Source organism: Hevea brasiliensis, unplaced genomic scaffold, assembly GCF_030052815.1.
Source record: "Hevea brasiliensis isolate MT/VB/25A 57/8 unplaced genomic scaffold, ASM3005281v1 Scaf7, whole genome shotgun sequence".
In the NCBI taxonomy this organism is placed as follows: domain Eukaryota; kingdom Viridiplantae; phylum Streptophyta; class Magnoliopsida; order Malpighiales; family Euphorbiaceae; genus Hevea; species Hevea brasiliensis.
In genome coordinates, this window is record NW_026615250.1 from 1205487 (window position 1) to 1231626 (window position 26140).

The 26140-nt window shown below is 32.2% G+C and overlaps 1 protein-coding gene, 1 long non-coding RNA gene and 2 pseudogenes across 2 annotated transcripts; all 4 read right to left on the reverse strand.

The window, feature by feature from the left end:
* Positions 1–788: 788 nt before the first annotated feature.
* On the reverse strand, positions 789–5963 carry LOC131177693 (uncharacterized). The gene is made up of 3 exons (XM_058142803.1): positions 5949–5963; positions 1348–1409; positions 789–1147 (listed from the first exon to the last, which is right to left on the reverse strand). Exons 1-3 carry the CDS (start codon positions 5961–5963, stop codon positions 850–852), a joined length of 375 nt encoding a protein of 124 aa, XP_057998786.1. The 3' UTR covers positions 789–849.
* A 1881-nt stretch (positions 5964–7844) lies between these two features.
* Positions 7845–8671, reverse strand: LOC131177649 (uncharacterized). Its single transcript, XR_009147020.1, has 3 exons — positions 8313–8671; positions 8168–8223; positions 7845–8050 (listed from the first exon to the last, which is right to left on the reverse strand). It is a non-coding gene; the product is annotated as an uncharacterized LOC131177649 (long non-coding RNA).
* A 2678-nt stretch (positions 8672–11349) lies between these two features.
* LOC131177694 (uncharacterized) lies at positions 11350–16319 on the reverse strand (annotated as a pseudogene).
* A 5845-nt stretch (positions 16320–22164) lies between these two features.
* On the reverse strand, positions 22165–25670 carry LOC131177652 (amidase 1-like; annotated as a pseudogene).
* Between the last annotated feature and the right edge of the window lie 470 nt (positions 25671–26140).

Below are 26140 nucleotides of genomic sequence, written 5' to 3' on the forward strand. Positions count from 1 at the left end.
GTGAATAGCACTTTAGAAGTCTTTACCCACTTCTAAAGACATGGAACTTTGAGTCGCTCCCTTCCTGAATGCCTCATTGCTTTATACATTTTGCCATAGCTAGGGTTTGGATCTCTGGGTTGGACTTGTATGCTGGATTGAGGAGCTTTTGTTTTAATTCGTGGGTTGTGTGTTTTATGAGTTAGGTTTCATTGGATTCTCTGTCTCTAGTCTGAGTCTCTGTTAACTTTATGGTTTTTTTTTTAGCTCTTATTCATGATTTTTACCTATATATTCTTTTCCCATCAACGATACCTCCAACTTTAATGAAAGTAAAAATTCAACTAAAAATTAAACCAAAAATTTAAGCCATAATCCAAACATAGATATAGCCATTAGAACGAATCTAACCTGTGACTAGAATTAAATCAAAATTGATATTAAACTAACCGATCCAAATCATCTGATTTTGAATCATATCTAAGTTTTTTCCCTTTCAAAAATTTTATTAAAACATTAACCATTAAATTGATCGAAATTAAATCGATAGGATACTGAAATTAAAACCATGTTGTCAAAGTAGTCAAGATTAGCTAAAGGTTTCTTTTTCAGTTCATAAAGTTTCGAATAAAACTCGAACTCAATACCTTAAAATTAGAGACAACTCTAGAACTAGTGAGTTAAAGCTTATTGATAACTAAAGGTATATTTTTTAATCAAGCATAATTCAAACTTTGCTGTTCCACATTAGGAATAAAACTTTTAATCAGCTTCATCAGAGTCGTCATCAAAGACATCAGAGTCGTCATCAAAGACATAAATATGGGATTCCAGGTGGGCGTGAATGCACTAGGTTCTCCTTCTGCAGCCTCAATCAGTTTCATCAGAGTCGTCGTAAAAAATATACAAGTATGGGACTATTGGTGTGTGTTCACTATGTTCTACATCTGCAGCCTCACCAGTCAATCTAGGAGTGTTCCAACCCAACAGCTGCATGTATGCTTCATCATAGGCTTCAATGTTGAAACCTGAAGCAAGAAACAATTCCAACTCATTCACGAATTGTTCTGTTCTTGCTGCTAGAAAAGGCCTTGCTGCATCAGAGACTAGATTCTTGAACTCTCCTTGTTTTGTTTCAGGTGTTCTCATTTGATGAGATTGATCACCCCTGGCAAAAAGGAAAGCAAGCTTTTGAGAAAGAGATATGTAAAATAATAGAGATGTAAAATAATTAGAGTTATGTGCCAAACTTCCATACTCATCAAAAGAACTTAAAGAATGAGGAATCCAATTGTTACAATCTAGAGTTCATTTTAATCGTTAAGTTGCACATGAATAAACAAAAGGTGGGATAAGTAAAGAAAATACCTTCTCAAGAATGAATCAACCACACCAAGTATATGGTGTACAATAATTTCAACATCCTCTTCCTACATGCAAGCATGTCAGAAGATGAGAGTTTGTCAATGATAGCCAACCAGAGCTAGAAGATAGCTATAGACATTAAATTAACATCCCAAATTATGAACCAAAAAAAAAAAAAGAAAATCCAAAACAAAAACAGTGCAAGGTTTTTTGTAAACATCATTACTATTATATGCATAAAGCCATAAACATTCTTCTATTTATATGCATAAAGCTATAAACACTCTTCTATTTCCTGTATACATAAAAAAATACGCAAAACCAAAACTTTAAATATTTATCCACATCCACAAAGTTTGAATCAGTGCCAAAGTAGCACATGAAAGAGTTGGAAGAGAATAATGCCTTTCAAACTCTACTCAACTCAACTCAACTCAACTAAGCCTTTATCCCAAAAATTTGAGGTCGGCTATATGGATTCTCTTTCTCCACTCTAAACGATTTTGGGTTAAATCCTCGAAAATGTGTAATGCTTCTAGGTCATATTGTACTACTCTCCTCCAAGTCAATTTAGGTCTACCCCTTCTTTTCTTTTTATCCTCTACCCTAATGTGCTCTACTTGTCTAACTAGAGTCTCCGTATGTCTACACTTTACATGACCAAATCACCTCAATCTCCCTTCTCTCAATTTATCATCAATTGGTACCACTCCTACCTTTTTTCTAATACTCTCATTACGGATTTTATCTAGTCTAATATGGTTACTCATCCACCTTAACATTCTCATCTCCGCAACTCTTATCTTAGGCACATACGACTCCTTCAGTGCCCAACACTCACTATCATATAACATGGCCGGTCGTATGGCTGTACGGTAAAATTTTCCTTTCAACTTATTGGGAATCTTGTGATTACATAAAACTCCCATGGCACGTCTCCACTTCAATCATCCAGCTTTAATCCTATGACTAACATCCTCCTCACATCCCCCATCTACTTGAAGGACTGAGCCAAGATATTTAAAGTGATTACTTTGGGACAAGATCACCCATCCAAACTAACTCATTCCCTATCACCGCCGCTTTCATCGAACTTGCAATGCATGTCACACCTTACCCCTCTGTAAGGCATAACATGATCCCGTAGAATACCTAATGAACTACCGAACTTCACCTACCGATAACTCATTAAGTACCCTACAAGAGATTTTAAAACAATTTTCTTATTTTTGATAAGTGGTGAGCATTTTCCAATAGGTATTTAAAACATTTAATTAAAATTAAAACTAGTTAATATTTTTGGTCCATTTTATTTCTCCGCAAATTTTATAAAAATTTTGCCAGAGTACCGTCTGTATTTTGAGAAAACAGTTCTTCAAATACCTGAAAAAAAGGCACTTCCAATAATTTTTTTATCACTGCTTCAAATTCATACTCAATCTCAATCAATTTCTCAAGTCTCAAAATTCAACAGTCAACATTTCTCAATTTCCAAAATTCAATAATCATTAAAATAATATCTATCAATCTCATTCAAATTAAAATAAAATATTTCCATTCATTAAATACAAACAATCTATATATACATCATACTAATATCTACATTGGGAAAATTCAAACTAAATTTTATTACAACTTTATACAAACTTTGTACAAACTGCTCAAGACCGAATTTACATGTCCATACATTTATGTACATTACATATATCAAAATAAATTTCTATAATCAGGGTATAAAATATACCCGATATAACTTCAGGATGAGTCGCTTGATAATCCTCAAGACTCACTCACGCTTCCTTTAGTCTCTAAATCATGACAAAGAATAATACTATCACGAGTACTAGGACTCAGTGGAGCACAACATACTAAAATAATCTTTATGCAGAATTTAAATCACATTTATTCAAAAATTGAACTGAACATGCGAGTTAAACACAAAACATGAATTATGAGATTTTATTCCAAACAATTTCATTTCGAAGTATCAAACACATTTCATAAAACTCACAGTTAGATCATGCCATTCGAAACAAATATAATCTCAATAGCCAGAAGCTAAAGAGAAGTCACATCACAAGGCTAGCTAGCTCAAATATATGGATATCCATTCAAATCCTCTTCTACTGGCACACCTCAACACTTCTCCAGAGAAGGAATCAAAATTCGAAACTAATTACCCCCACTAGTCATGCTAGTGAGGTGTTCAAATATATGGTCATGACATTGTGGTTTCAACACTTATCTTAACAATTTGCTAAACATTGCTATTTCAAATATACACAATAACTTTCACAATATAAATCAAAACATCATAAATAATGTCACAAATAAACTTTCAACAATTCAAAGCAAAAGTAAAATACATATTTCATTCACTTTATCAATAAATTTTAAAGCATAGTGATGTTGTGCACAAACCTCAAGCAACTCGGTTCCTCAGGTTTTTTTCCGGTATTCTTTTCAACTAAAACACACAATTTTACAGTGTTTCAGTACCATAATTTAGCATAAATCCAAAAATAAATTTAACTTCACTTTTACCTAGTTTTAACGTGCTAAACTCGACATTCTTGAAATTTTGTGTTTCAGGGTACTATTCACTACACTATTCAAGTCAAATTGTTGACTTTCTAAGGCTTAATAGGTATGAAAACTCCAACTTCACCCACATACCACATTTTGGTCACTAAATTTTTTGGTTTTGATTGTTTATTCAAATTCTAAGTCTTTTAGGCAAATTTGATAAATTTTTAGTTTTGGTGTCTAAGGTTGTACTGTTCCATTGGTCACTTTTCTGTTGGAATTTGGCAAAACTTCCTTCATAGAAAATGTTCCCTAATGTCTTAAGTTTATTCTCATTTTTGAATCACTCCAATTGGAGTTTTTTAGCTCAAGTTATAGCCATTTGAACCATGGCTGTAGGATTGGATTCAACCCAGATTTTCTGGGCAATTTTTTGTGCTGGCAGTTTTAGGTCACCAAATTGGGGTGGCCAAATGACTTGGTTAATGGCATAATTTAGGTTTGTGTTCTTCATGAAAGTTTTAGGTCTATATCTCATCTAACCATTGGTAAAATTTCAAGTCATTTAGACCTTCCTAACTCAAGTTATGACCAAATGAACCAACACTGTTCATTTGGTCAGTTTGTATAGGGGCATACTGAGATTTTCCAAGTTTGGTCAATTTGTTCACTAGGTTTTGGTCACTTTTTGGGCATGCTTCCTAAATGAAAATTGTGTCATTTAGTGTCTATTTTCATTTCCAATTGGTCTTATACCAATTAGACTTGTAAATTTTCATTTTTGGTCCCTCAAAGGGACCTTGCAGCATGACCACACTCAATCCGAATTTGGCCTTAACTCCAACCATTCCAACACACTTCATTTGGTCACAAATGACCATTTCTCACTTCAAACTAGATCAAATACATCATATGGCTCATTCTCAAATTTTTCTCCCCAAACCCTAGGTGCCAAGAACCCTATATTTTCAACTTCTCAATTCTAAGCAATTCAAGGTAACCTCAACCTATACATCATATAAGCATCACTAATCAAGCTAGAAGACATGTTTAATTAAATCAAAACACATCAATTCCATAAACTTCCATGGCTGCCAAAAATTAATTATTTCCATACAAGCATCAATTCTACCATTACATATGAAATTTCAACTCAATTTCACTTAATTAAACTAAAGAAAAAGATTAAATTAACTTACCTCTCTTGTGAGATTTCCAAGCTAACCCACACTTCACTTTCTTCCCTTCTTCTTGGTCCCAAACTCTTATTTGAGATCTATAATCAAATTTATGTGTTGGAAACTTGAGAGTTTATGGTAAGAATGTTTGAAAATTTAAGCTTAAAAACTCAAAAATGGAGGATGGCTTGGGTGGAGAATGGTTCGGCATATAAGTGGGGGAAGAAGAAGAATATTTAGAGTTTTTACTTTTCTTTTGTCATTAAGTTAATATTTATCCCCAAAACCAATAATTATAAATTAAAAGTTTAATTGTGTCATGCTTATGTCACTTGATGTCACTAATGCAATTTCTTTTCCTTTTTCTCTTTTTTTATTTTTTTTATTTATCTATTAGTTCTTTAATTTAATTTCCGACTCCAAAGTTTTCTTTTCTCTGATTTTATTTAACAGTTAGGTCAGGAGTCAGCTCTCGAGGTCAATTGACCAAATTGCCCCTTGTCGGTTCAACCCGGTTTACAACTAATTCAATATTTCTTTCGGCTCCCTGACCTAATTATTTGACTGACTTAACAATTCTTTTTCGTGATTTCTCTTTTCCACTGTGTTCGTAATGATCCTAAGGACCGCGGCGTCACATTTTACGGTTCGAAATTTGACTTTAAATCGACTTTGCAGTCGTTCCCGAGGAGGTCACCCATCGTTGTGACTCTCGGCTCGTTTAACTTCTTATGTTCTGTTTTTCTTATTTATACTTAACTAATTGACAATTACTAATTATTTGTGTTTATAGCTTATTTATTTATCTTAGATGTAGTTCTAATCCCCTTAATTGTCTGGACCGACTCTGCTACGTAATGTTGAAATATACTAGGCTATACAAATAGGGTATTACAATACATGTCTTCTCGTCATTGCTCTACTTAACTTAAAGCCCTTTGACTCTAGAGTACTTCTCCAAAGCTCTATGTAACGATCGGAACCAGCCATTAGAGGAATTGTCCGCTGGCCATAAGCCTCACGGTTTTGTCCCATAGGTGGAATGGAGAACTTCCCAGGAGGTCACCCATCCTAGGATTTCTCTCAAGCGAGCACGCTTAACCCTGGAGTTCTTCCAACTCTCCAGGCCATTCCACCAAAAGGCGTTGCCTAGTTTGCCACCAGAAAGGAAAGTTGAATTTGCTATTAAAGGTCCCTTAGGCAAATCCCACATCGGCAAAGCACGGAGATGGTATTGGGCTCAAAAGTAATGATATATAAGATGGGGGAACTAATCACTAGAGGCGCCTTTTGGTGGAATGGCCTGGAGAGTTGGAAGAACTCCAGGGTTAAGCGTGCTCGCTTGAGAGAAATCCTAGGATGGGTGACCTCCTGGGAAGTTCTCCATTCCACCTATGGGACAAAACCGTGAGGCTTATGGCCAAAGCGGACAATTCCTCTAGTGGCTGGTTCCCGATTGTTACAATTGGTATCAGAGCCGCTCGCATGTCCTCTTGGGCGATGGTGGGGCAAACCTCAGTGAGGACGCTGAGTCTCGAAAGGGGGGGAGAAAGGTCCCTTAGGCAAATCCCACATCGGCAAAGCACGGAAATGGTCTTGGGCTCAAAAAGTAATGATATATAAAATGGGGGAACTAATCACTAGAGGCGCCTTTTGGTGGAATGGCCTGGAGAGTTGGAAGAACTCCAGGGTTAAGCGTGCTCGCTTGAGAGAAATCCTAGGATGGGTGACCTCCTGGGAAGTTCTCCATTCCACCCATGGGACAAAACTGTGAGGCTTATGGCCAAAGCGGACAATTCCTCTAGTGGCTGGTTCCCGATCGTTACACTCTAACTTTCTATTAACTCCTTTTTGCATCTCATCTATCAGAATTATATCATCCACAAACATCATACACTAAGGGATACTCTCTTGTATATGTTTCATTAATTCATCTAAAACTAATATAAAAAGGTAAGGGCTTACAGCTGAACCTTGGTGTAATCCAACTGAGATAGGAAAATCTCATGTTCCCTCCCACTATGCGCACAATAGTAGTTGTTCCTTCATACATGTCTTTCAATACTTGTATGTACCTAATAGATACCCCTTTTGTTCTAACACTCTCCATAAGACATCTCTTAGAACACTATCATAAGCCTTCTCCAAATCGATAAAAACCATATGTAAATCTTTCCTCGCATCTCTATGTTTCTCCATCAAACTTCTAATGAGAAAGATCGCTTCCATAGTTGAATGACCAGGCATAAAACCAAATTGATTGGGAGAGATAAAAGTATCATGACGTAGTCGATGTTCCACAACTCTCTCCTATAACTTCAAAATATGGCTCATGAGTTTAATTCCCCTATAGTTTGAGCAACTCTGTATATCTCCCTTATTTTTAAAAATAGGTACTAAAATACTCATCTTCCATTCATCAAGCATTTTCTTTGAATTTAGAATCTTATTAAACAATTTAATTAACCATGCCACTCCCATATCTCCCAAACACTTCAATGCCTTTCAAACTCTGACATTAAAAAAAATAGAGAACTGGTCTGAATTCAATGGAGTAAAGTAGGAAAAGACATAGTTGATGCGGCATAATCGATGCTATGTGTAGCTCCATATGACTAAAAATTTTACGATTTGAACAGTTTTTCACATGCTTATGCAGTCATCCACTAATGCTAGCTTAGTTATACAAATTATTAATTTTGGTAGGATCTCCAATTTACCAGCAATGCAACATTATTAATGGTATTTATCTGCTCTAATGAATAGAGTATCTTAATTTAATAATATAATCTCATATGTTAGAGCACCAAATTTCAGTGGGATGTCCAAGTTTGTATTTTGTAATAAGTAAAGGTCAAAGCATAGAAAAATCTCAATTAACAGATGGACCTGCAAAAGAGCCTGAATTTCTCTTCTCAATCAACTTTGCAGCCACCGATTTGGTTGAAGATACTTACGGGACTTCCAATATCGCAATACGTTAACTATATTGCTCAAGATACCTGACTGAACACAAATTTACTGAAATACATATATAGGTATTGATTTGTTGGGAAATAGCATTAAAAAACAAATATTTGTTTAACAAAACAAGAATAAAATGGGAAGTAGTAGAGAACCTGGTTCAGCATAATAGCATTTTAATCTATACTTGTGAGCTTTTGAAAAGAAAGAACTAGAAAAAAAAGGAGAAGTAAACTAAGTAAACCGATTTTAATATAGTGAACGTTTGAAAGGGAAAAACAAGAATATAGAAATAGGTACCTAAGCTCAAAACTATCATTTATATATTGCCTTTGGAATGAACTTCCATCGTATCCATAAATTATTGAACAGTTTTCTATCTACAGAATAGTCGAACAATACCGCCATTAACAACAAATTTTACACAGAGACATCATTCCTGTAATCAATAAGGCAAAGCAAAAGGCCTGCATTGTTATGTGAAGCTAAAGTGAAACATAAGTGGAATAAAGCAAACCTTGCATAAAGGACATTTTACAGAAGAAGGTGCGTGAGAATGCTTGCCAGCAACTACTTTAGTCCAATTCAAAATGCAACTGTAACAAAATTTATCCGCAATACAGGAATGAGAGGAACAAATGACCCACCATCATCTTGCATCATTCCCCAACCCTCTCTGCCCCCTCCCACAAACCCAACAGCTCCCCAACCCCGTAACCCCAACACCACAAAAATATATATGTACAGAAAGCATGCACGCACAAGCACTCATGAAAACACTGGTAATTGAAAAGCTTTACCAATACAAGCTCAAATGAGGTTTGTACAGAATTATAGTAAAATTGCTCAAATACCCACATTTAGTATTGATTCATAATGCACAATTACTATCATAAAGGTTTCAAATTGCTTTCTTTTCATATAATCCTTAACAATTCTTAAGCGCCTAATCACTACTAACCGAAATGAACAACAGAAATCAAGTGGAGGTTAAACAACAAAAAGCACAAGAAGAGAGCTCTCATACAAATACCAAATAAGGAATTGGGTCAATAATAGACATATGAATTGTTAAGAAAAAGGGGAAAAAAAAAAAGAAAAGGTACGATTTTTGAGAGAAAGTCAAGACAACGTACGGAAACAGGAATCAAGATAGGATTCTTGAAGGAAGGGACCGAGGCAGATGGGGCATGGATTGGAGTCCCACGAAGAGGAAGAGTGATTCTCTTTGCTTTTAGCTTCATCTTGGTCCATTGTTTTTCTTGAACTCGCTAGATTTCTCCTTCCCACTCCAATGGCGACTTCAACCATCCATGGAAATTATTATAAAATAAAAATTAATTAAATGTAAATATTTTTAATAAATATAAACATTTCTTTTAACTTTTTACAATTTCAACCATAATTTTATTATTTAATTTTCAAAAAGGGACTTAGAGCAGAGAATTGAGAAAGTAGAACCTGAAATCAAAAAATGCCAAAAAAATTCTACATAGTTTAAAAGAAATTACGTCAGATGGGCTTCACATTGTTTAAAAAAAAAGATACTATGTGACATGAAAATTCATCCATCTCGCAAAAATATAGCTTTACTTTATTTATTTATTTATTTCAAATTATAAATTTTTATAAATAATAATTTATTTAATAACTTACTAATATATTTTATTTGATATACATTAAAAAAGTAAAATTTATTAATTTGAATAATAATTTAAAATATGAGTTATTTAATTTTTAATAGAATAATGTAAATAAAGAACATATTAAAAAAATTTTCAGAAAATTTTTCTAAGTAAAACAAAATTTATTATTTTAATTATGTTAATTATAATAACTTAATTCATGTAAAAATAAAAAGTAAGCAAATCTTTATAAGATGAAAGATGTGTAATTAAAATAAAAAATTTTATTTAATCTTTTTTAACATATTATCTGCTCATATTACTCCATTAAAAATTAAATAATTTATGTTATTAAATTTTTTTCAGAACTAACAAATTTTATTTTTTAAATATATATTAATTTGGATAAGTTAGTAAATAAGTTATTACTTATAATTTAAAATAAATAAAAATAATAATAAGTCTACTTTTATTTAACAGATGGAGTAATATAAATATAATTAAAGTAATAAATTTTATTTAATTTTTTAATATACTCTTCCCAATATATCATCCACTCATATTACCCCATTAAAAATTAAATAATTTATGTTACTAAGTTTTTTTTGAAACTAATAAATTTTATTTTTTTTAATACATATCAAATTGGATAAGTTGATAAATAAATTATTACTTATAATTTAAAATAAAAATAATAATAATAAGTCTATTTTTATTTAACGGATGTAGTAATATAAATATAATTAAAGTAATAAACTTTATTTAATTTTTTAATATACTCTCTACTCATATTGATTTATTAAAAATTAAATAAATTGCAGTATTAAACTATTTTTAAAATTAATAAATTTTATTTTTCAATGCAAATTAAATAGAGACATAATAATAAATTAATAAATAAATTACTATTTTAAGATAAAAAGTGACCTATAATTTAAAATAGATGAAAAGAAAAAGTAAATTTATATTATATTTGTAATAAATTAATAAATAAATTATTATTTTTATTAATATTATAATCATCCTTAATATGTGAAATCTTGAATTTAAATTTTAATTATAAAAATAATATAAAAATAATAAAATAAATATCTTCCCTTTTTTTTCATGGTAGGAATAGAATTGCCATTTCTATTTAGCGGTTCTATAATTTTTTCTAAAATTAAATTGTAAAATCATAAAATTAAGCTTCAATCAAAACTAAATTAAATTTTAATCATTCAATTTAATGATGGACCAAAAGAAAAATAAAGGAATAACAAATTGCATCAACTTAGATTAACCAAATACTTACATTTCTATATAATGATTCATACTAATGAAAACAAAGAGTAATTTAAGAGAGAGAGAAATAATAATTATTTAGGAGATTGGAATCAAATATATTATCTAAGAGCATGAGTAATATTCATTCCAATATTTTATATGCCATTTCTGGGAAAAAAAACTTGTGTCAAATTATGGGCTTTAATTAATTTGAAGAACTAGGAAACTGCCACCTCCAACTAAGTTGATGATTTTAAGTTGCCTGCTAAATTTTAGGTCGCTAAGCACTTAATTGATTGGTTTTCATAATCTAATCTTGATCACATTTAATGTAACTTAAGGCACATAAACATATCATCTTCCGGTGATTAATAAAATGAAAAGAAGCATATCTTATTCTACAATCAACAACAATCTGCAACTATTGTTATGGATTTTCAAATAAATCAATAATAAAAGATTCTATTATACAATGCTTTCCCAGAACCCCAATCCCCCTTCCAGGTAGTGCATCCCTTCACTTGTCTCTGAAGCTACATTTTACACTTTCGCAATGCATTTAATTGCACCTTCATGTTCTCAACCTCTTTCTTCATTATCTTTTTTTCTTTCTGAGGTGTCATGCATCCCTTATCCAAACCCTTAGTCATTCTGATGATAGTTTGAGCCTTTGTTCTTCGGTAATTGGATCTGGTAGTTGTCATTGACTTCGTTATATTTACTTGTTCAAGAAGGATAATTCAAGTGCTCTCATCTTTTCTCTCGTTCTAGGTGTTTTTCTGAGACTCAAGATCTCTCCTGCTGAGCTCCCATCGGCCATTCCCTACCTTTTTCTGGTAGGGGATGGCCTCCTCTCCTCTGCCCGGACATGGGTCTTCCCCTCCCTAGATAGCGTTTTTGGATAAATAAAATTTGGTTTTTTGGGTGGCAGATCTATGGTTATTTGTGAGAGCTTTCTTGATCTGCTTCTTTTGTGGGTTTTGCATGTAGGGATGGTCTCCATTTGTGCTTTTTTCTAGCTCTAGGAGGGGTAATCATTTTAAGGGATGATGGCATCTCAGGGGTCCTTAGTCGAATCTACCATCATGGCTGACCTTCAAGGCATGTTGCCATTTAGAGCTTTGCCTCATCACCCTCTTTGAGTTGCTTACTTAGCCTGCAATGCATTATTTGGGTTGCATGGTCTACTGCTCTGGAGAATCCTTATGTTGATCTTGTTGTTTTGTGGGAATGTAATTGGGTTATGGCTCTCCTGGGACTTCATCAGGCCTCAGTGTTGTTTCTTGTCCTTGGGTTAAAGAGCTCTACCCCTAAGCTTCTCTTGGTTTGCTTTTCCTTCTCTGCGGCACTGCAATAAGAAGATATGGATCTACGCTGGTTTCTTTCGGGTTGCCCAAATAGAGTAGGGCTCTCCTGTAATTGGGCCTAATTTTGGGTCTTTATGCTGTAGACTGAGCTCCTTTTAGCTTAAAGCTATATAACCCTAATATGTTAATGAAATATTTATCTATTGACTTAAAAAAAGAAGGATAATTCGCATTGATATATACAAGGGTAATCTTTCATTCTTCATCGCATGCTGGTGAGCTTCTTGTGATAGTTTATGATAATCCATGGCTTTGCATACGCTTGTTCTTTCTTCTTCAGTTAGATTAGGATGTGTCTGGGTAACTCTCTAGTTAGTGACATGCAATAGGAAAGTAGACATATAGTGAGAGGATCCCTTGAGACATGTCTATGGCCGTATAGAGATTGTCATCACAATATCGAGCGTCTTTTGGTAATGCTTCTATAAGCAATTGCAACTGTTTAATCAAAAGCTTCTCATCCCTGGCGATCATTGTAAGAGACTTATCCACCAACCTTCCCACAATATATATTCTTGATGCTGGATATTTTAGCATAGAAAAAACTTTAAAAGGTAATGCAAAAAATTACACCTCTCCTCAGGAAGTACCTTGATCAAACTTTCTGTAGTAACTCTCAGTAATTGATATGTAGGATTTTTGGCAGATTATGCTGTCCAAAAAGAATTTGAGAAAGCCATTTTGTCGCCCAGTGAGCTATACATGATCCAACAAGCTATGATCTTATCATCTCTTTTCTTTTAGTTGATTCAATGACTTCAAGAAAATGATCTATTCGAAGAACAGAAACATCTTCAAACCACCAATTCTCAGCTACAAATCTATGTTGCGAGTTTTTTGCATTATTTGCTCAAGCATTAGAACACAATGAATCATCATGACCAGCAACAATTTTTTTTGGGTCCATGGAAGCTTTCCAAGCAATAGCTTCAGAGCATCATTTCAAGAGTTGAAATTCCTTGGCGCTTGAAGAAATTATCTCACAGCTTTTGAAAATCTGAAATATATCTTTCCATGGTGCTAAAAGCATAAAACTTAGAAAAGTCTCAGCCTTAGAAATAGGATTTCCTTGTTCAAGATCATCACTCATTTCCAAGAAACATGCAGCACAGTATACTGGAGCAATGTTGGCTGCTGTTAGATCAACTTTCCATCCATAGCAGAATTTCATAATTAACTCGAAGATTTCAGCTCCACCTGGAAAATAGTCTATTTGGATCTTAGAGATACTATTTTTATCTCCAATGCCTATTCTTTGGAATACTAATCTATTCAAATATCCACTTCTTGTGTCACCCAAATTCTACTAAACATGACTAATATATCCAAAAACAAAATTTTAATATTTCTACTATAATTTAACTATTTCAACACATAATAATAATAATAATAATAATAATAATAATAATAATAATAATAATAATAATAATAATAATAATAATATGGAAATCAAGAAAATAATTTTTTTTTTATTTTGGACTGCACTCGAACGCTGCCTACGTACCTTCATAACAAAATAAAGATTAGGTCCACGTAGCTCTAAAAATAAAACCTTTAGCACTTGCAAGTGAAAGTAACATAATTATACAAATGCAGTAAATAAATTAACTAAATGAAAATGAATTGACTAAGTAATTTACAAATAATAGAATATTTTATCATTTGACCTAAAAATAAATATGCAAATCCACATAGATGTTGATACACAATTTTTTTTCAAGTCAGATGACATGTCACTTTCAAACCTTACTTCCAAGTACTTACCTCTGATACCCGAAATGCATTTTTTTTTTATAAAATACAATTTACTCTGCTAGATGGAAACCAAATCTTTTAGTGCAATACTACATGGAAAGAAATTTAATATCATTAAGACAAGGTTTCAAGATTAACAAGGCAGCAGATATCACACCCCAGAGACTATCGGTATTATTGTAATTCCTGACTAAGAGATCTGAAGCAGAACATTACTCCAACATAAGTGGTATTCTCTGTTCCAGCTTATTTAACAATTCAAACTTAATTCTCATCATCATTCCCAACTTGAGAATGTGAAGCAAAAAATTATAGGAAACTGAGTTTTTCTCCTCAGGAAGTACCTTGATCAAACTTTCTGCAGTAACTCTCAGCAATCGGTGTGTAGGATGTTTTAGCAGATTGTGCAATCTAAAAAAAATTTGAGAAAGCCATTTTGCTGTCGAGTGAGCCATGCACATGATCCAACAAGCTGTGGTCTTATCATCTCTTTTATTTTAATTGATTCTATGACTTCAAAAAAAAGATATATTCGAAGAACAGAAACATCTTCAAACTACCAATTCTCAGCTACACATCTATGTGGTGAGTTTTCTGCATTATTTGCTCAAGCATTAAAGCACAATGAATTTGTTAATAATAGTTTTTACGTTAATAATACTTAACAAAAAACAAGTAATTAATGCAATTTTTTTTAATTCCTAATTTTTTTTATATTCTTAAAAATAAATCCTTAATGTATTTATTATATTGAAACATCCATAAGCTTAATTGACTACAGTTGGAAATAAAAATACTGACTCAATAAATAAATAAAAATTGAAAAGGTCTAATTATTTAAGGGTTTAAATAGTTCAGTCCTAGGTAACACTGATGTTATATATGAATTTAAATACCATCAGTGCAGTTTTTATCACTAATTTTTAATTTTATTAAGCTTTCTTTTTGGATTTGCAGCAATTTTTCATGAGTGAAACAAAAAGGAAATTGTGAAATGAGATGATATTTTAAAATAGTATATATTTTCATGCATTAATTATGTGATAAAATTAGATGATATTTAAAATATAAACTATTTTTTAAAGCTATTATCGTAAAACTTACAACAAATAAAAGGGAAAATGATGGGGAAAATCAACTAAATTTACATTTTATCAGAGATCTTGAGGGAAAACTGGCTTGTGATGAGGGGATGATATATGAAGAAGTTAGAAGTATAGGGAAAAACAACAAGAAAACAAAATTGTCAGCATATTACATTCCATTGCCTATTTGCAGATATTAGAGTTTCTCCACCCCTAGTTCACAGAAAGGAAAGGATGCTCTAGTAAGCAATCAGCAGACCATCTATGAGCAGCAGTACGAACAAAACATCGGCTCAGGAAATCCTTTGCATCTTCTGATACGTTACTGGGTATTTGAGGCAGTTCATCTGTATATCCAATCACCCACAGAAGATCTTCAACTTCTGAATACTCCCAGGCTGGTTTTCCAGTTAGCATCTCCAACACAGCACATCCAAAGGCCCAAATGTCTGTAGCATACCCAATCTTTTTATCTCTCACCAATTCTGGAGACATATATCTGGTTGTGCCCCTCAAATCATGGCACTCTTCATCCACTGCCTTAGCCAATCCGAAGTCCGCAAGCTTTGCTACAAAAGTTCCCTTCCTTTCTCCACTACCAGGCACCAGCAAAATGTTGTCCGGCTTGATATCGCAATGGATGTAGCCACGACAGTGAATGTACTTCAACCCTCGAAGAACGTCTCTTGAATAATACTTAACATCAGAATCAGCCAACCCAAAACCTGATAATCTTATTTGCCGTTCTAAGCTAAGTCCCGAACAGTACTCCAAAAGTAAGTTATATACTTTCACCCCATTAGCTATATGCGTGACTTCGTCTCCATAACAACGAACCACGTACGGACTGGAAGTAAGATCACAGAGAACTTGTTTCTCATGCTGTAATGAAGATGATTGATCCATAATTGTAGATTTGACTGCCAATTGAGAAGGAAGATGAGTTCCCTGATTTATGGTTGTTCTTGTTTTAGCATAAAAGACAGAACCAAATCCTCCTTTGCCAAGCAAGCACACTCGAACCCATGAAAGCCCATGAGAGGCTTCCAAAGTTGTAGCCCTTTCGAAACAAACGACTGGAGTCTTCTTTTTCCTCTTAAAAGCATTGCGTCGCTTGATCATTGCGTACCATTTAGAATCATGTTTTGGCTTCCTTGGAGTAGAAGAGGAGGAGGAGGATATGACCACCACGGAGATGATGGGCGCCATGGTTGAAGGAAACATACGTTGTTTGCGACAGAAAAGCTGTGTTTCTTGAAGAGAAATGTGGAATTGAAGATTGCTACTAGTAGCTTAAGGGTTGTGTTTCTTGAGAGATAGGGAATTGGAGATAACTAGTAGTAGCTTAAGGGCCAAGTTTCTTGAGAAGAGATAGGGAATTGGAGATAACTACTAGCAGCTTAAGGATTGAGTTTCTTGAGAAGAGATATGGAATTGGAGATTATTGTATAAAACAAAATTTTCAAATTTTTAAGATAGTTATAATAAATAAAAAAAAAAGATAACAAAATAAAAGATATATTGAAATAAAATAAAAGATATATTTTATTTATAAAATAGAAGATATATTGAAATTACTAAATTGCATTAAACAAAATATTAACATAACAGATTTCTATGTAATAGTTATAATAAACAAATTTTCAAATTTTTAAGATAGTTGTAATAAATAAAAAAAAATAACAAAATAAAAGATATATTGAAATAAAATAAAAGATATATTTTATTTATAAAATAGAAGATATATTGAAATTACTAAATTGCATTAAACAAAATATTAACATAACAGATTTCTATGTAATAGTTATAATAAACAAATTTTCAAAATTTTAAGATAGTTGTAATAAATAAATAAAAAATAACAAAATAAAAGATATATTGAAATAAAATAAAAGATATATTTTATTTATAAAATAGAAGATATATTGAAATTACTAAATTGCATTAAACAAAATATTAACATAATGATTTCTATGTAATAGTTATAATAAACAAATTTTCAAATTTTTAAGATAGTTGTAATAAATAAATAAAAATAACAAAATAAAAGATATATTGAAATAAAATAAAAGATATATTTTATTTATAAAATAGAAGATATATTGAAATTACTAAATTCCATTAAACAAAATATTAACATAACAAATTTCTATGTAATAGTTATAATAAAAAAATTTTCAAATTTTTAAGATATTTACAATAAAAAAAATTCTTAACTTTGAATATTACACCACGGAAAAATTATTTATTATGTAGAAAAAAAAATAAATCAATTTTATATTTTTACACTATTTAATTTAACCTATTGAATCATTATAAGAATGTGTTATTCAATTTTGCAAATTCAAGCTCATGCTTCGGTTATTATTTTTAATTTATATAACACTCTTAATTCATGTTTGAAAATACCAAATAAATTTGATTAAATAATTTTTAAACTTGTTAATATATTTCAACCTAAATTGCTTTAACATTTTCATTACTAAAACGACTCAATAAACAAAACAGTGTTTAATTTAATTAAGGTTAATTCCCTCTTCAAAAAAACTGATTTGATATTCAAACTCTTAAAATTATTAATATATGTATTTTTTTTTTATTTTGAAAAATACATTAATCTATTTAAACCAGAGCTCATGATCAATGTGAATGCTGCTTGAATTTTTTTTTTTTTTTTTATTTGTTGTGTCAATATGATTCTTGGTGTGTTAAAAATGGCCGTTAGTTTTTTCCTTCGCAACTCTCTAAAGTTGAGAATGCCTTTATTCCCAGATGATCTGAAAGCTGTTGGTGATCATCAAACTCTGCTGAAAGAACAATGTGATTTGAAAACTTTGCATGTGATGGACAGGTGCCTACTGCTCATATTTCAATATTCCAATCATGTAACGATGGTAATCCATGAAAGAACAATGCATCTAGTTCCAGATATCCAAATTTTAAACATTTCATTTGACAATAAATTTAAGAACAATAATAGATAAAACTGAAGATCAATGTTGTCACTAAGCTACCATAAATGTGGTACACCTTGAATATAGAGCGAAAATGAAGCGTATATCTACATCATAGAAATCCTATTCTAGATTTATTTAAAAATAACTTAATAAAATTTAATGTAACCTCAAAAAAGAGTTCACAAAATGAAAGTTATTAGTTAAACATTACTTCTACAACAGAACCTTGTACAACAATTACATGCGCAAAGCTCTGGCCATGATCCTATAATCTCCCTTTTTCTTCAAGGCTCTCCTTATTCTGAGGTATCCCTACTGTCTGCATGGCACCGCTAGATAACGATACTTCTTTCTTTTCGTGAATCGAATTGGCCCATGCTAATGACTTATTGGATACTCTTCTTCACAATTCCCTCACGCATTCCATCATTCCCAAAACGACCTGAAATCATATCCAAGTTTTTTCCCTTTCAAAAATTTTATTAAAAGATTAACCATTAATCGATAGGATACTCAAATTAGAACCATGTTGTCAAAGTAGTCAAGACTAGCTAAAGGTTTCTTTCTCAGTTCATTAAATTTCGATTAAAACTCGAACTCAATATATTATCATTAGAGACAACTCTAGTTTCAGTGAGTTAAAGCTTATTGATAACTAAGGGTATATTTTTTAATCAAGCATAATTCAAACTTTGTTGTTCCACATTAGGAATGAAACTTTTAATCAACTTCATCAGAGTTGGCATCAAAGATAGAAATACAGAATTCCAGGTGGGTGTGAATTCACTACGTTCTCCTTCTGCAGCCTCAATCAGTTTCATCAGAGTCTTCGTAAAAAATATACAAGTATGGGACTATTGGTGTGTGCTCACTATGTTCTACATCTACAGTCTCACCAGTCAATCTAGGAGTGTTCCAACCCAACTACTGCATGTATACTTCATCATAGGCTTCAATGTTGAAACCTGAAGCAAGAAACAATTCCATCTCATTCACGAATCATTCTGTTCTTGCTGCTAGAAAAGGCCTTGCTGCATCAGAGACTAGATTCTTGAACTCTCCTTGTTTTGTTTCAGGCGTTCTCATTGGATGAGATTGATCACCCCTGGCAAAAAGGAAAACAAGCTTTTGAGAAAGAGATATGTAAAATAATTAGCATTATGCGCCAAACTTTAGTAGTCATCAAAAGAACTTAAAGAATGAGGAATCCAATTATTACAATCTAGAGTTCATTTTCATCATTAACTTGCACATGAATAAACAAAAGGTAGGATAAGTAAAGAAAACACCTTCTCAAGAATGAATCAACCACACCAAGCATATGGTGTACAATAATTTCAACATCCTCTTCCTGCAAGCAGGCATGTCAGAAGATGAAAGTTAATCAATGATAGCCAACCAAAGCTAGAAGAAAGCTATATACATTAAATTAACATCCCAAATTATCAACAAACAAAAAAGAAAAAGAAAAAGAAAATCCAAAACAAAAACAGTGCAAGGCTTTTTATAAACAGCATTACTATTATATGCATAAAGCCATAAACATTCTTCTATTTCCTGTATACACCGAAAAATACACAAAACCAAAACTTTAAATATTTATCCACATCCACAAAGTTTGAACTAGTGCCAAAGTAGCACATGAAAGAGTTGGAAGAGAATAATGCCTTTCAAACTCTGACATTAAAAAAAATAGAAAACTGATCTGAATTCAATGGAGTAAAGTAGGAAAAGACATACTTGATGCAACATAATTGATGCTATGTATAGCTCTATATGACTAAAAATTATATGGTTTGAACAGTTTTTCACACGGTTATGCAGTCATCCACTAATGCCAGCTTAGTTATACAAGTTATTAATTTTGGTAAGATCTCCAATTTACCAGCAATGCAACTTTATTAATGGCATTTATCTGTTCTAATGAATAGAGTATCTTAATTTAATAATATAATCTCATATGTTAGAGCACCAAAATTCAGTGGGATGTCCAAGTTTGTATTTTGTAACAAGTAAATGTCAAAGCATAGAAAAATCTCAATTAACAGATGGACCTGCAAAAGAGCCTGAATTTCTCTTCTCAACCAACTTTGCAGCCACCGATTTGGTTGAAGATACTTACGGGACTTCCAATATTGCAATGCGTTAACTATATTGCTCAAGATACCTAACTGAACACAAATTTACTGAAAAACATACATAGGTATTGATTTGTTGGGAAATAGCATTAAAAAACAAATATCTGTTTAACAAAACAAGAATAAAATGGGAAGTAGTAGAGAACCTGATTCAATATAATAGCATTTTAATCTATACTTGTGAGCTTTTGAAAAGAAAGAACTGGAAAAAAAAAATGGGACATAAACTAAGTAAATAACCAATTTTAATATAGTGAAGGGTTGGAAGGGAAAACAAGAATATAGAAATAGGTACCTAAGCTCAAAATTGTCATTTATATACTGCATTTGGAATGAACTTCCATCATATCCATAAATTATTGAAAGGTTTTCTGTCTACAGAATAGCCAAACAATACTGCCATTAACAACAAATTTTACGCAGAGACAACAAACCTGTAATCAATAAGGTAAAACAAAAGGCCTGCATTGTTATGTGAAGCTGAAGTGAAACATAAGTGGAATAAAGCAAACCTTGCACAAAGGACATTTTACAGAACAAGGTGCATGAGAACGCTTGCCAGCAACTACTTTAGTCCAATGCAAAATGCAACTGTAACAAAATTTATCTGCAATACAGGAATGAGAGGAACAAATGACCCACCATCATCTTGTATCATTCCCCAACCCTCTCCCTCCCTCACCCCGCCCCGCGCCCCGCCCGCCCAACCCAAACATCACAAAAATATATATATATAAAAAAAAAAGCATGCACACAAAAGCACTCATGGAAACACTGGTATCTGAAAAGCTTTGCCAATACAAGCTCAAATGAGGCTTATACAGAATTATAGTAAAATTGCTCAAATACCCACATTTAGTATTGATTCATAATGCACAATTACTATTATAAAGGTTTCGAATTGCTTTCTTTTCATATAATCCTTAACAATTCGTAAGCGCCTAATCACTGCTAACCGAAATGAACACCGGAAATCAAGTAGAGGTTAAGCAATGAAAAGCACAAGAAGAAAGCTCTCATACAAATACCAAACGAGGAATTGGGTCAATAATAGACATATGAATTGTTAAGAAGAAGGAAAAATAAAAAGAAAGGGTACGATTTTTGAGAGAAAATCAAGACAACGTACGGAGACAGGAATCGAGATAGGATTCTTGAAGGAAGGGACCGAGGCAGATGGGGCATGGATTGGAGTCCCGCAAAGAGGAAGAGTGATTCTCGTTGCTTTTAGCTTCATCTTGGTCCATTGTTTTTCTTGAACTCGCTAGATTTCTCTTTCCCACTCCAATACCGATTTCAACCATCCATGGAAATTATTATAAAATAAAAATTAATTAAATGTAAATATTTTTCATAAATATAAACATTTCTTTTAACATTTTACAATTTCAATCATAATTTTATTATTATTTAAAAAAAAAAAGACTTAGAGTAGAGAATTGAGAAAGTAGAACCTGGAATCGAAATATGCCAAATAAATTCTACATAGTTTAAAAAAAATTATGTCTGATGAACTTCACGTTGTTTAAAAAAAAAATACTATATTGCATGAAAAATCATCCATCTCGCAAAAATATAGATTTACTTTATTTATTTATTTATTTATTTCAAGTTATAAATTTTTATAAATAGTAATTTATTTAATAACTTACTAATATATTTTTATTTGATATACATTGAAAAAGTAAAATTCATTAATTTGAATAATAATTTAAAAATATAAGTTATTTAATTTTTAATAGAATAATGCAAGTAAAGAACATATTAAAAAAAAATTGACAAAATTTTTCTAAGTAAAACAAAATTTATTATTTTAATTATGTTAATTGTAATAGCTTAATTCATGTAAAAATAAAAAGTAAACATATCTTCATAAAACGAAAGATTTATAATTAAAATAAAAAATTTTATTTAATTTTTTTTAATATATCATCTACTCATCTTACTTCATTAGAAATTAAATAATTCATGTTATTAAATTTTTTTGGAACTAATAAATTTTATTTTTTTAATATATATTAAATTGGATAAATTAATAAATAAGTTATTACTTGTAATTTAAAATAAATAAAAAAATAATAAGTCTATTTTTATTTAACAGAGGGAGTAATATAAATATAATTATAGTAATATGTTTTATTTAATTTTTTAATATACTCTTCCTAATGTATCATTCACCCATATTACCCTATTAAAAATTAAATAATTTATGTTACTAAATTTTTCTTGAAATTAATAAATTTTATTTTTAACTCAACTCAACTCAACTAAGCCTTTATCCCAAAAATTTGGGGTCGGCTATATGGATTCGCTTTCTCCACTCTAAACGCTTTTGGGTTAAATCCTCAGAAATTTGTAATACTTCTAGGTCATATTGTACTACTCTCCTCCAAGTCAATTTAGGTCTACCCCTTTTTTTCTTTCTATCCTCTAACCTAATATGCTCTACTTGTCTAACTGGAGCATCCGTATGTCTACGCTTCACATGATCAAACCACCTCAATCTCCCTTCTCTCAACTTATCCTCAATTGGTACCACTCCTACCTTTTCTCTAATACTCTCATTACGGACTTTATCTAGTCTAGTATGGCCACTCATCCACCTTAACATTCTCATCTCTACAACTCTTATCTTAGACGCATACGACTCCTTCAATGCCCAACACTCACTACCATGGTTATTCTTGAATTCATACCTACGCTTCAAATAGAAAATAAATCCAATCAGATCTAGCAGATACATTCTCTCGTCTGGCACAACCATAAGGAAAATGATAATTATCATTCAGGTTCATAGATAAATCAATTCAGAAAAAATTAGGAAATGTTTTACACCTTTGAAGCAAACGCATGGCACTTGAGAGGGCTGCCAAGGATGCTATACCATAGTCTTGCTTTTTGATTTCTTTACTAATAAAATGACTCAAACTTGGAACTTTGTTCTCAACATAGTCCCCAAGGATTAAATGCTTTACAACATCACCTGCAATATCAAATGTAAGAATCGATACATATGAACAAACTGATGCAGATGCGATAATGCATTATGATAGGACACCAAAAGGAATGAAACAGTACTAGGAAACATTTCCATCAAGCCCAGTTGCATCTTCCTGTTGTATGTTCTAACAGACAAATGTCCAAACAACTACCATATTTATCTTGATGCTACTATTTTCCATTCAGTCCATTACAGAGAATAAAAGTATCCTTCATATACTATGGAATCAGGATGCAATTTCTAAATTCCTGCCTTAGAACTTGAAAGATAAAAGAAAACTGACCCCCAAATAACTTCTCCACTGATTTAACAAGAACTTGACTAACTCGATTATTCGGAATGCTTGAAAGCTTAAAACAGTCTTCTGCAATAAATATCTGCCTTGCTCTAACCAGATCCACATCAGGCAATTGAAGTAGAATGCGACCAACTCGATTCAAAATCACTGGATCCCTAGCAAACCATCCTGGATGCAGAATCGATGCCAAAAGAATGAATCACCAAGTTAAAGCACTCAGAATTATTTAATTCTCGTGCAACTCTATCCAGTTGATTGGTAGAATAAGGAAATAGAACAGACAAACTGTCCCAATATCATTAAATAAAGCAACAGATATTAGTAGCGTGTTGGTGCATTGTCGTGAATATTGAAGAAATGATGCTATTGATCAGGGAATACATAAAAATTTCAGGTTCAATGATCTATAAAATTACTCAAGTGTCCTGTCCACCCATAATTCAGAAGTTGCAGATGCTGCTTTGAACATGAATGTAGAATGAATAAAGATACAAAGAAATAATATTTTTGGTGAAACATTTTAATATCAGAAACCCACACAATAATTTGACCACCAGTTGGTTTATTTGGTCCAATAAATTCGTTCAAAATGAAGCCATAACAATGCTGGTTCCTTACCCTCAGTATCAAAACTCTGTGCCAATAACTCCAGCAGTAGAAACAGCATCATGTGAAGGTCGAAACCCCAAAATGCTGCAATATGACGCTGGAACTCTTACACTACCTCAAGTGTCAGTTCCTGCAGCCAAAATAATCTTTTTACTTTGATTGAGTTATGATAAACCAAGGCATATGAAAAATCAATCTAGAGTAGAATATTCACCTAAGGAGAAGTCTACAAGCTTTGCACCTACTGCAACAGCAGACCCACTGGAAGATCCTCCAGGTACACGATCTGGAGTACAAGGATTTGTAGGTGTGCCATAATGTTTATTTTCCCCATTTAGACTGCCTCAAAACACAATTATTCAGTTACATAAGAAACAAGTATGACGTGAATGTTCAGGGAAGTTTTATCATGCAAAAGACGAACCACCTTGAAAAAATGTACGATGAATAATTAGAATTTAAATGGCACATCAGATTTGATATCAAATTAAACTAATGTCACACCATTTATATATATTCAACATTTTCAAGGGCTTCCAATGCAATTTTGATTCAAGAATCACTCAAAAAGAGATGTCATCACTTCACATGCTCATTTACTGAAGTACATTGCATGCAGAATCTTAGCACAACAAATAACAAAAGAACTAAAAACAAGGGCGCAAACTGATTTTAGTTCATGACATTTGTTTAATTACAGGTAAGACAATAGCTAACAAATGAAAGAACTTTAAGGTCTCATGAAATTTTTACTCTATGAAATTTTTACTCTACTCACTGCTCTTATTCAATTTATCTGAGAAATGGTTCACAATTAAAAAATAAATAAATAAATAAACCCTCTGCCTCTGAGTATTTAAGAACAACACTTGTTTACCAATGAACTTTAGCTTAGTAGCAATGGTGCCTACACTTATGAGATCTAGAGTTCCAAAAGGTTGGAAGAAAATCAATAAAAATTAAAATTGAAATTAAAAAAGAGCAGGACCTGTTTCACATTCTCACCTATATGCCATTTCATCCATGACAGTTTTACCAACACATGTGGCTCCTCCTCTCAAGATAGCCAAAACAGCCGGAGGAGTAGATTTAGCAGCTGAATGGGTCCTTGCCCAGTCCGGATTGCCAAACCCAGTCACAAATCCATTCACATCGAAACTAATCAAAAGTTCAACCCACAAAGGTAAACTAAACGTTAAAACACAATAAGATGCAGATTGAAAAGATAAATAAATAAAAAGGAAAGCAAAATTTTTATTCCAATTCCAATTCGAACCAAACCCAGTATCATCAAGAACTGGCAGATGAGCCCAAAACAGGCATGAAAACGAGCATCGTCATTGAAAATATTCATGAATTCACTATAAAATAAGAGACGAATATTGAAGGAAACGAAAAAGAAACCAAGAAAAAAAATTGAATTGAAGAGACTGACATATCTTTAACCGCAAAGGTAAGACCATTTAAGGGAAGTTCATGAGATGAAGAACTCGGTTTGAGCACGAATTTCTCCATGAAAGCTCCATAATCCGAGCTTCTTGCCATGTTTGTTACTGCTCAGTGTAATTGTAGCCTCTGCCCCATGTCCCAACGTTCTTAAACCGAAAAAGGATATTGGCCCCATAAATCAAACAACTGCATACTGATGACCTTTTTGGCCATCTAATTTGGCTGCTTTAGTTGGCTTTATGGAGGGCAACGAGGGAATTTCAATATTTCCGTTCTATTTATCCATTCCTTATTAATCAGTTAATCCTTCAGCGGCAGTGTGAATGGATAGAAAAATAACATGAAATAAAACTTTTTTATAATTAATTTTTGAATCATATCTAAATTTTTCCCCTTTCAAAAATTTTATTAAAACATTAACCATTAAATTGATCGAAATTAAACAGATAAGACACTGAAATTAAAGCCATGTTGTCAAAGTAGTCAAGACTAGCTAAAGGTTTCTTTTTCAGTTCATCAAGTTTCGATTAAAACTCTAACTCAATACTTTATAATTAGAGACAACTCTAGTATCCGTG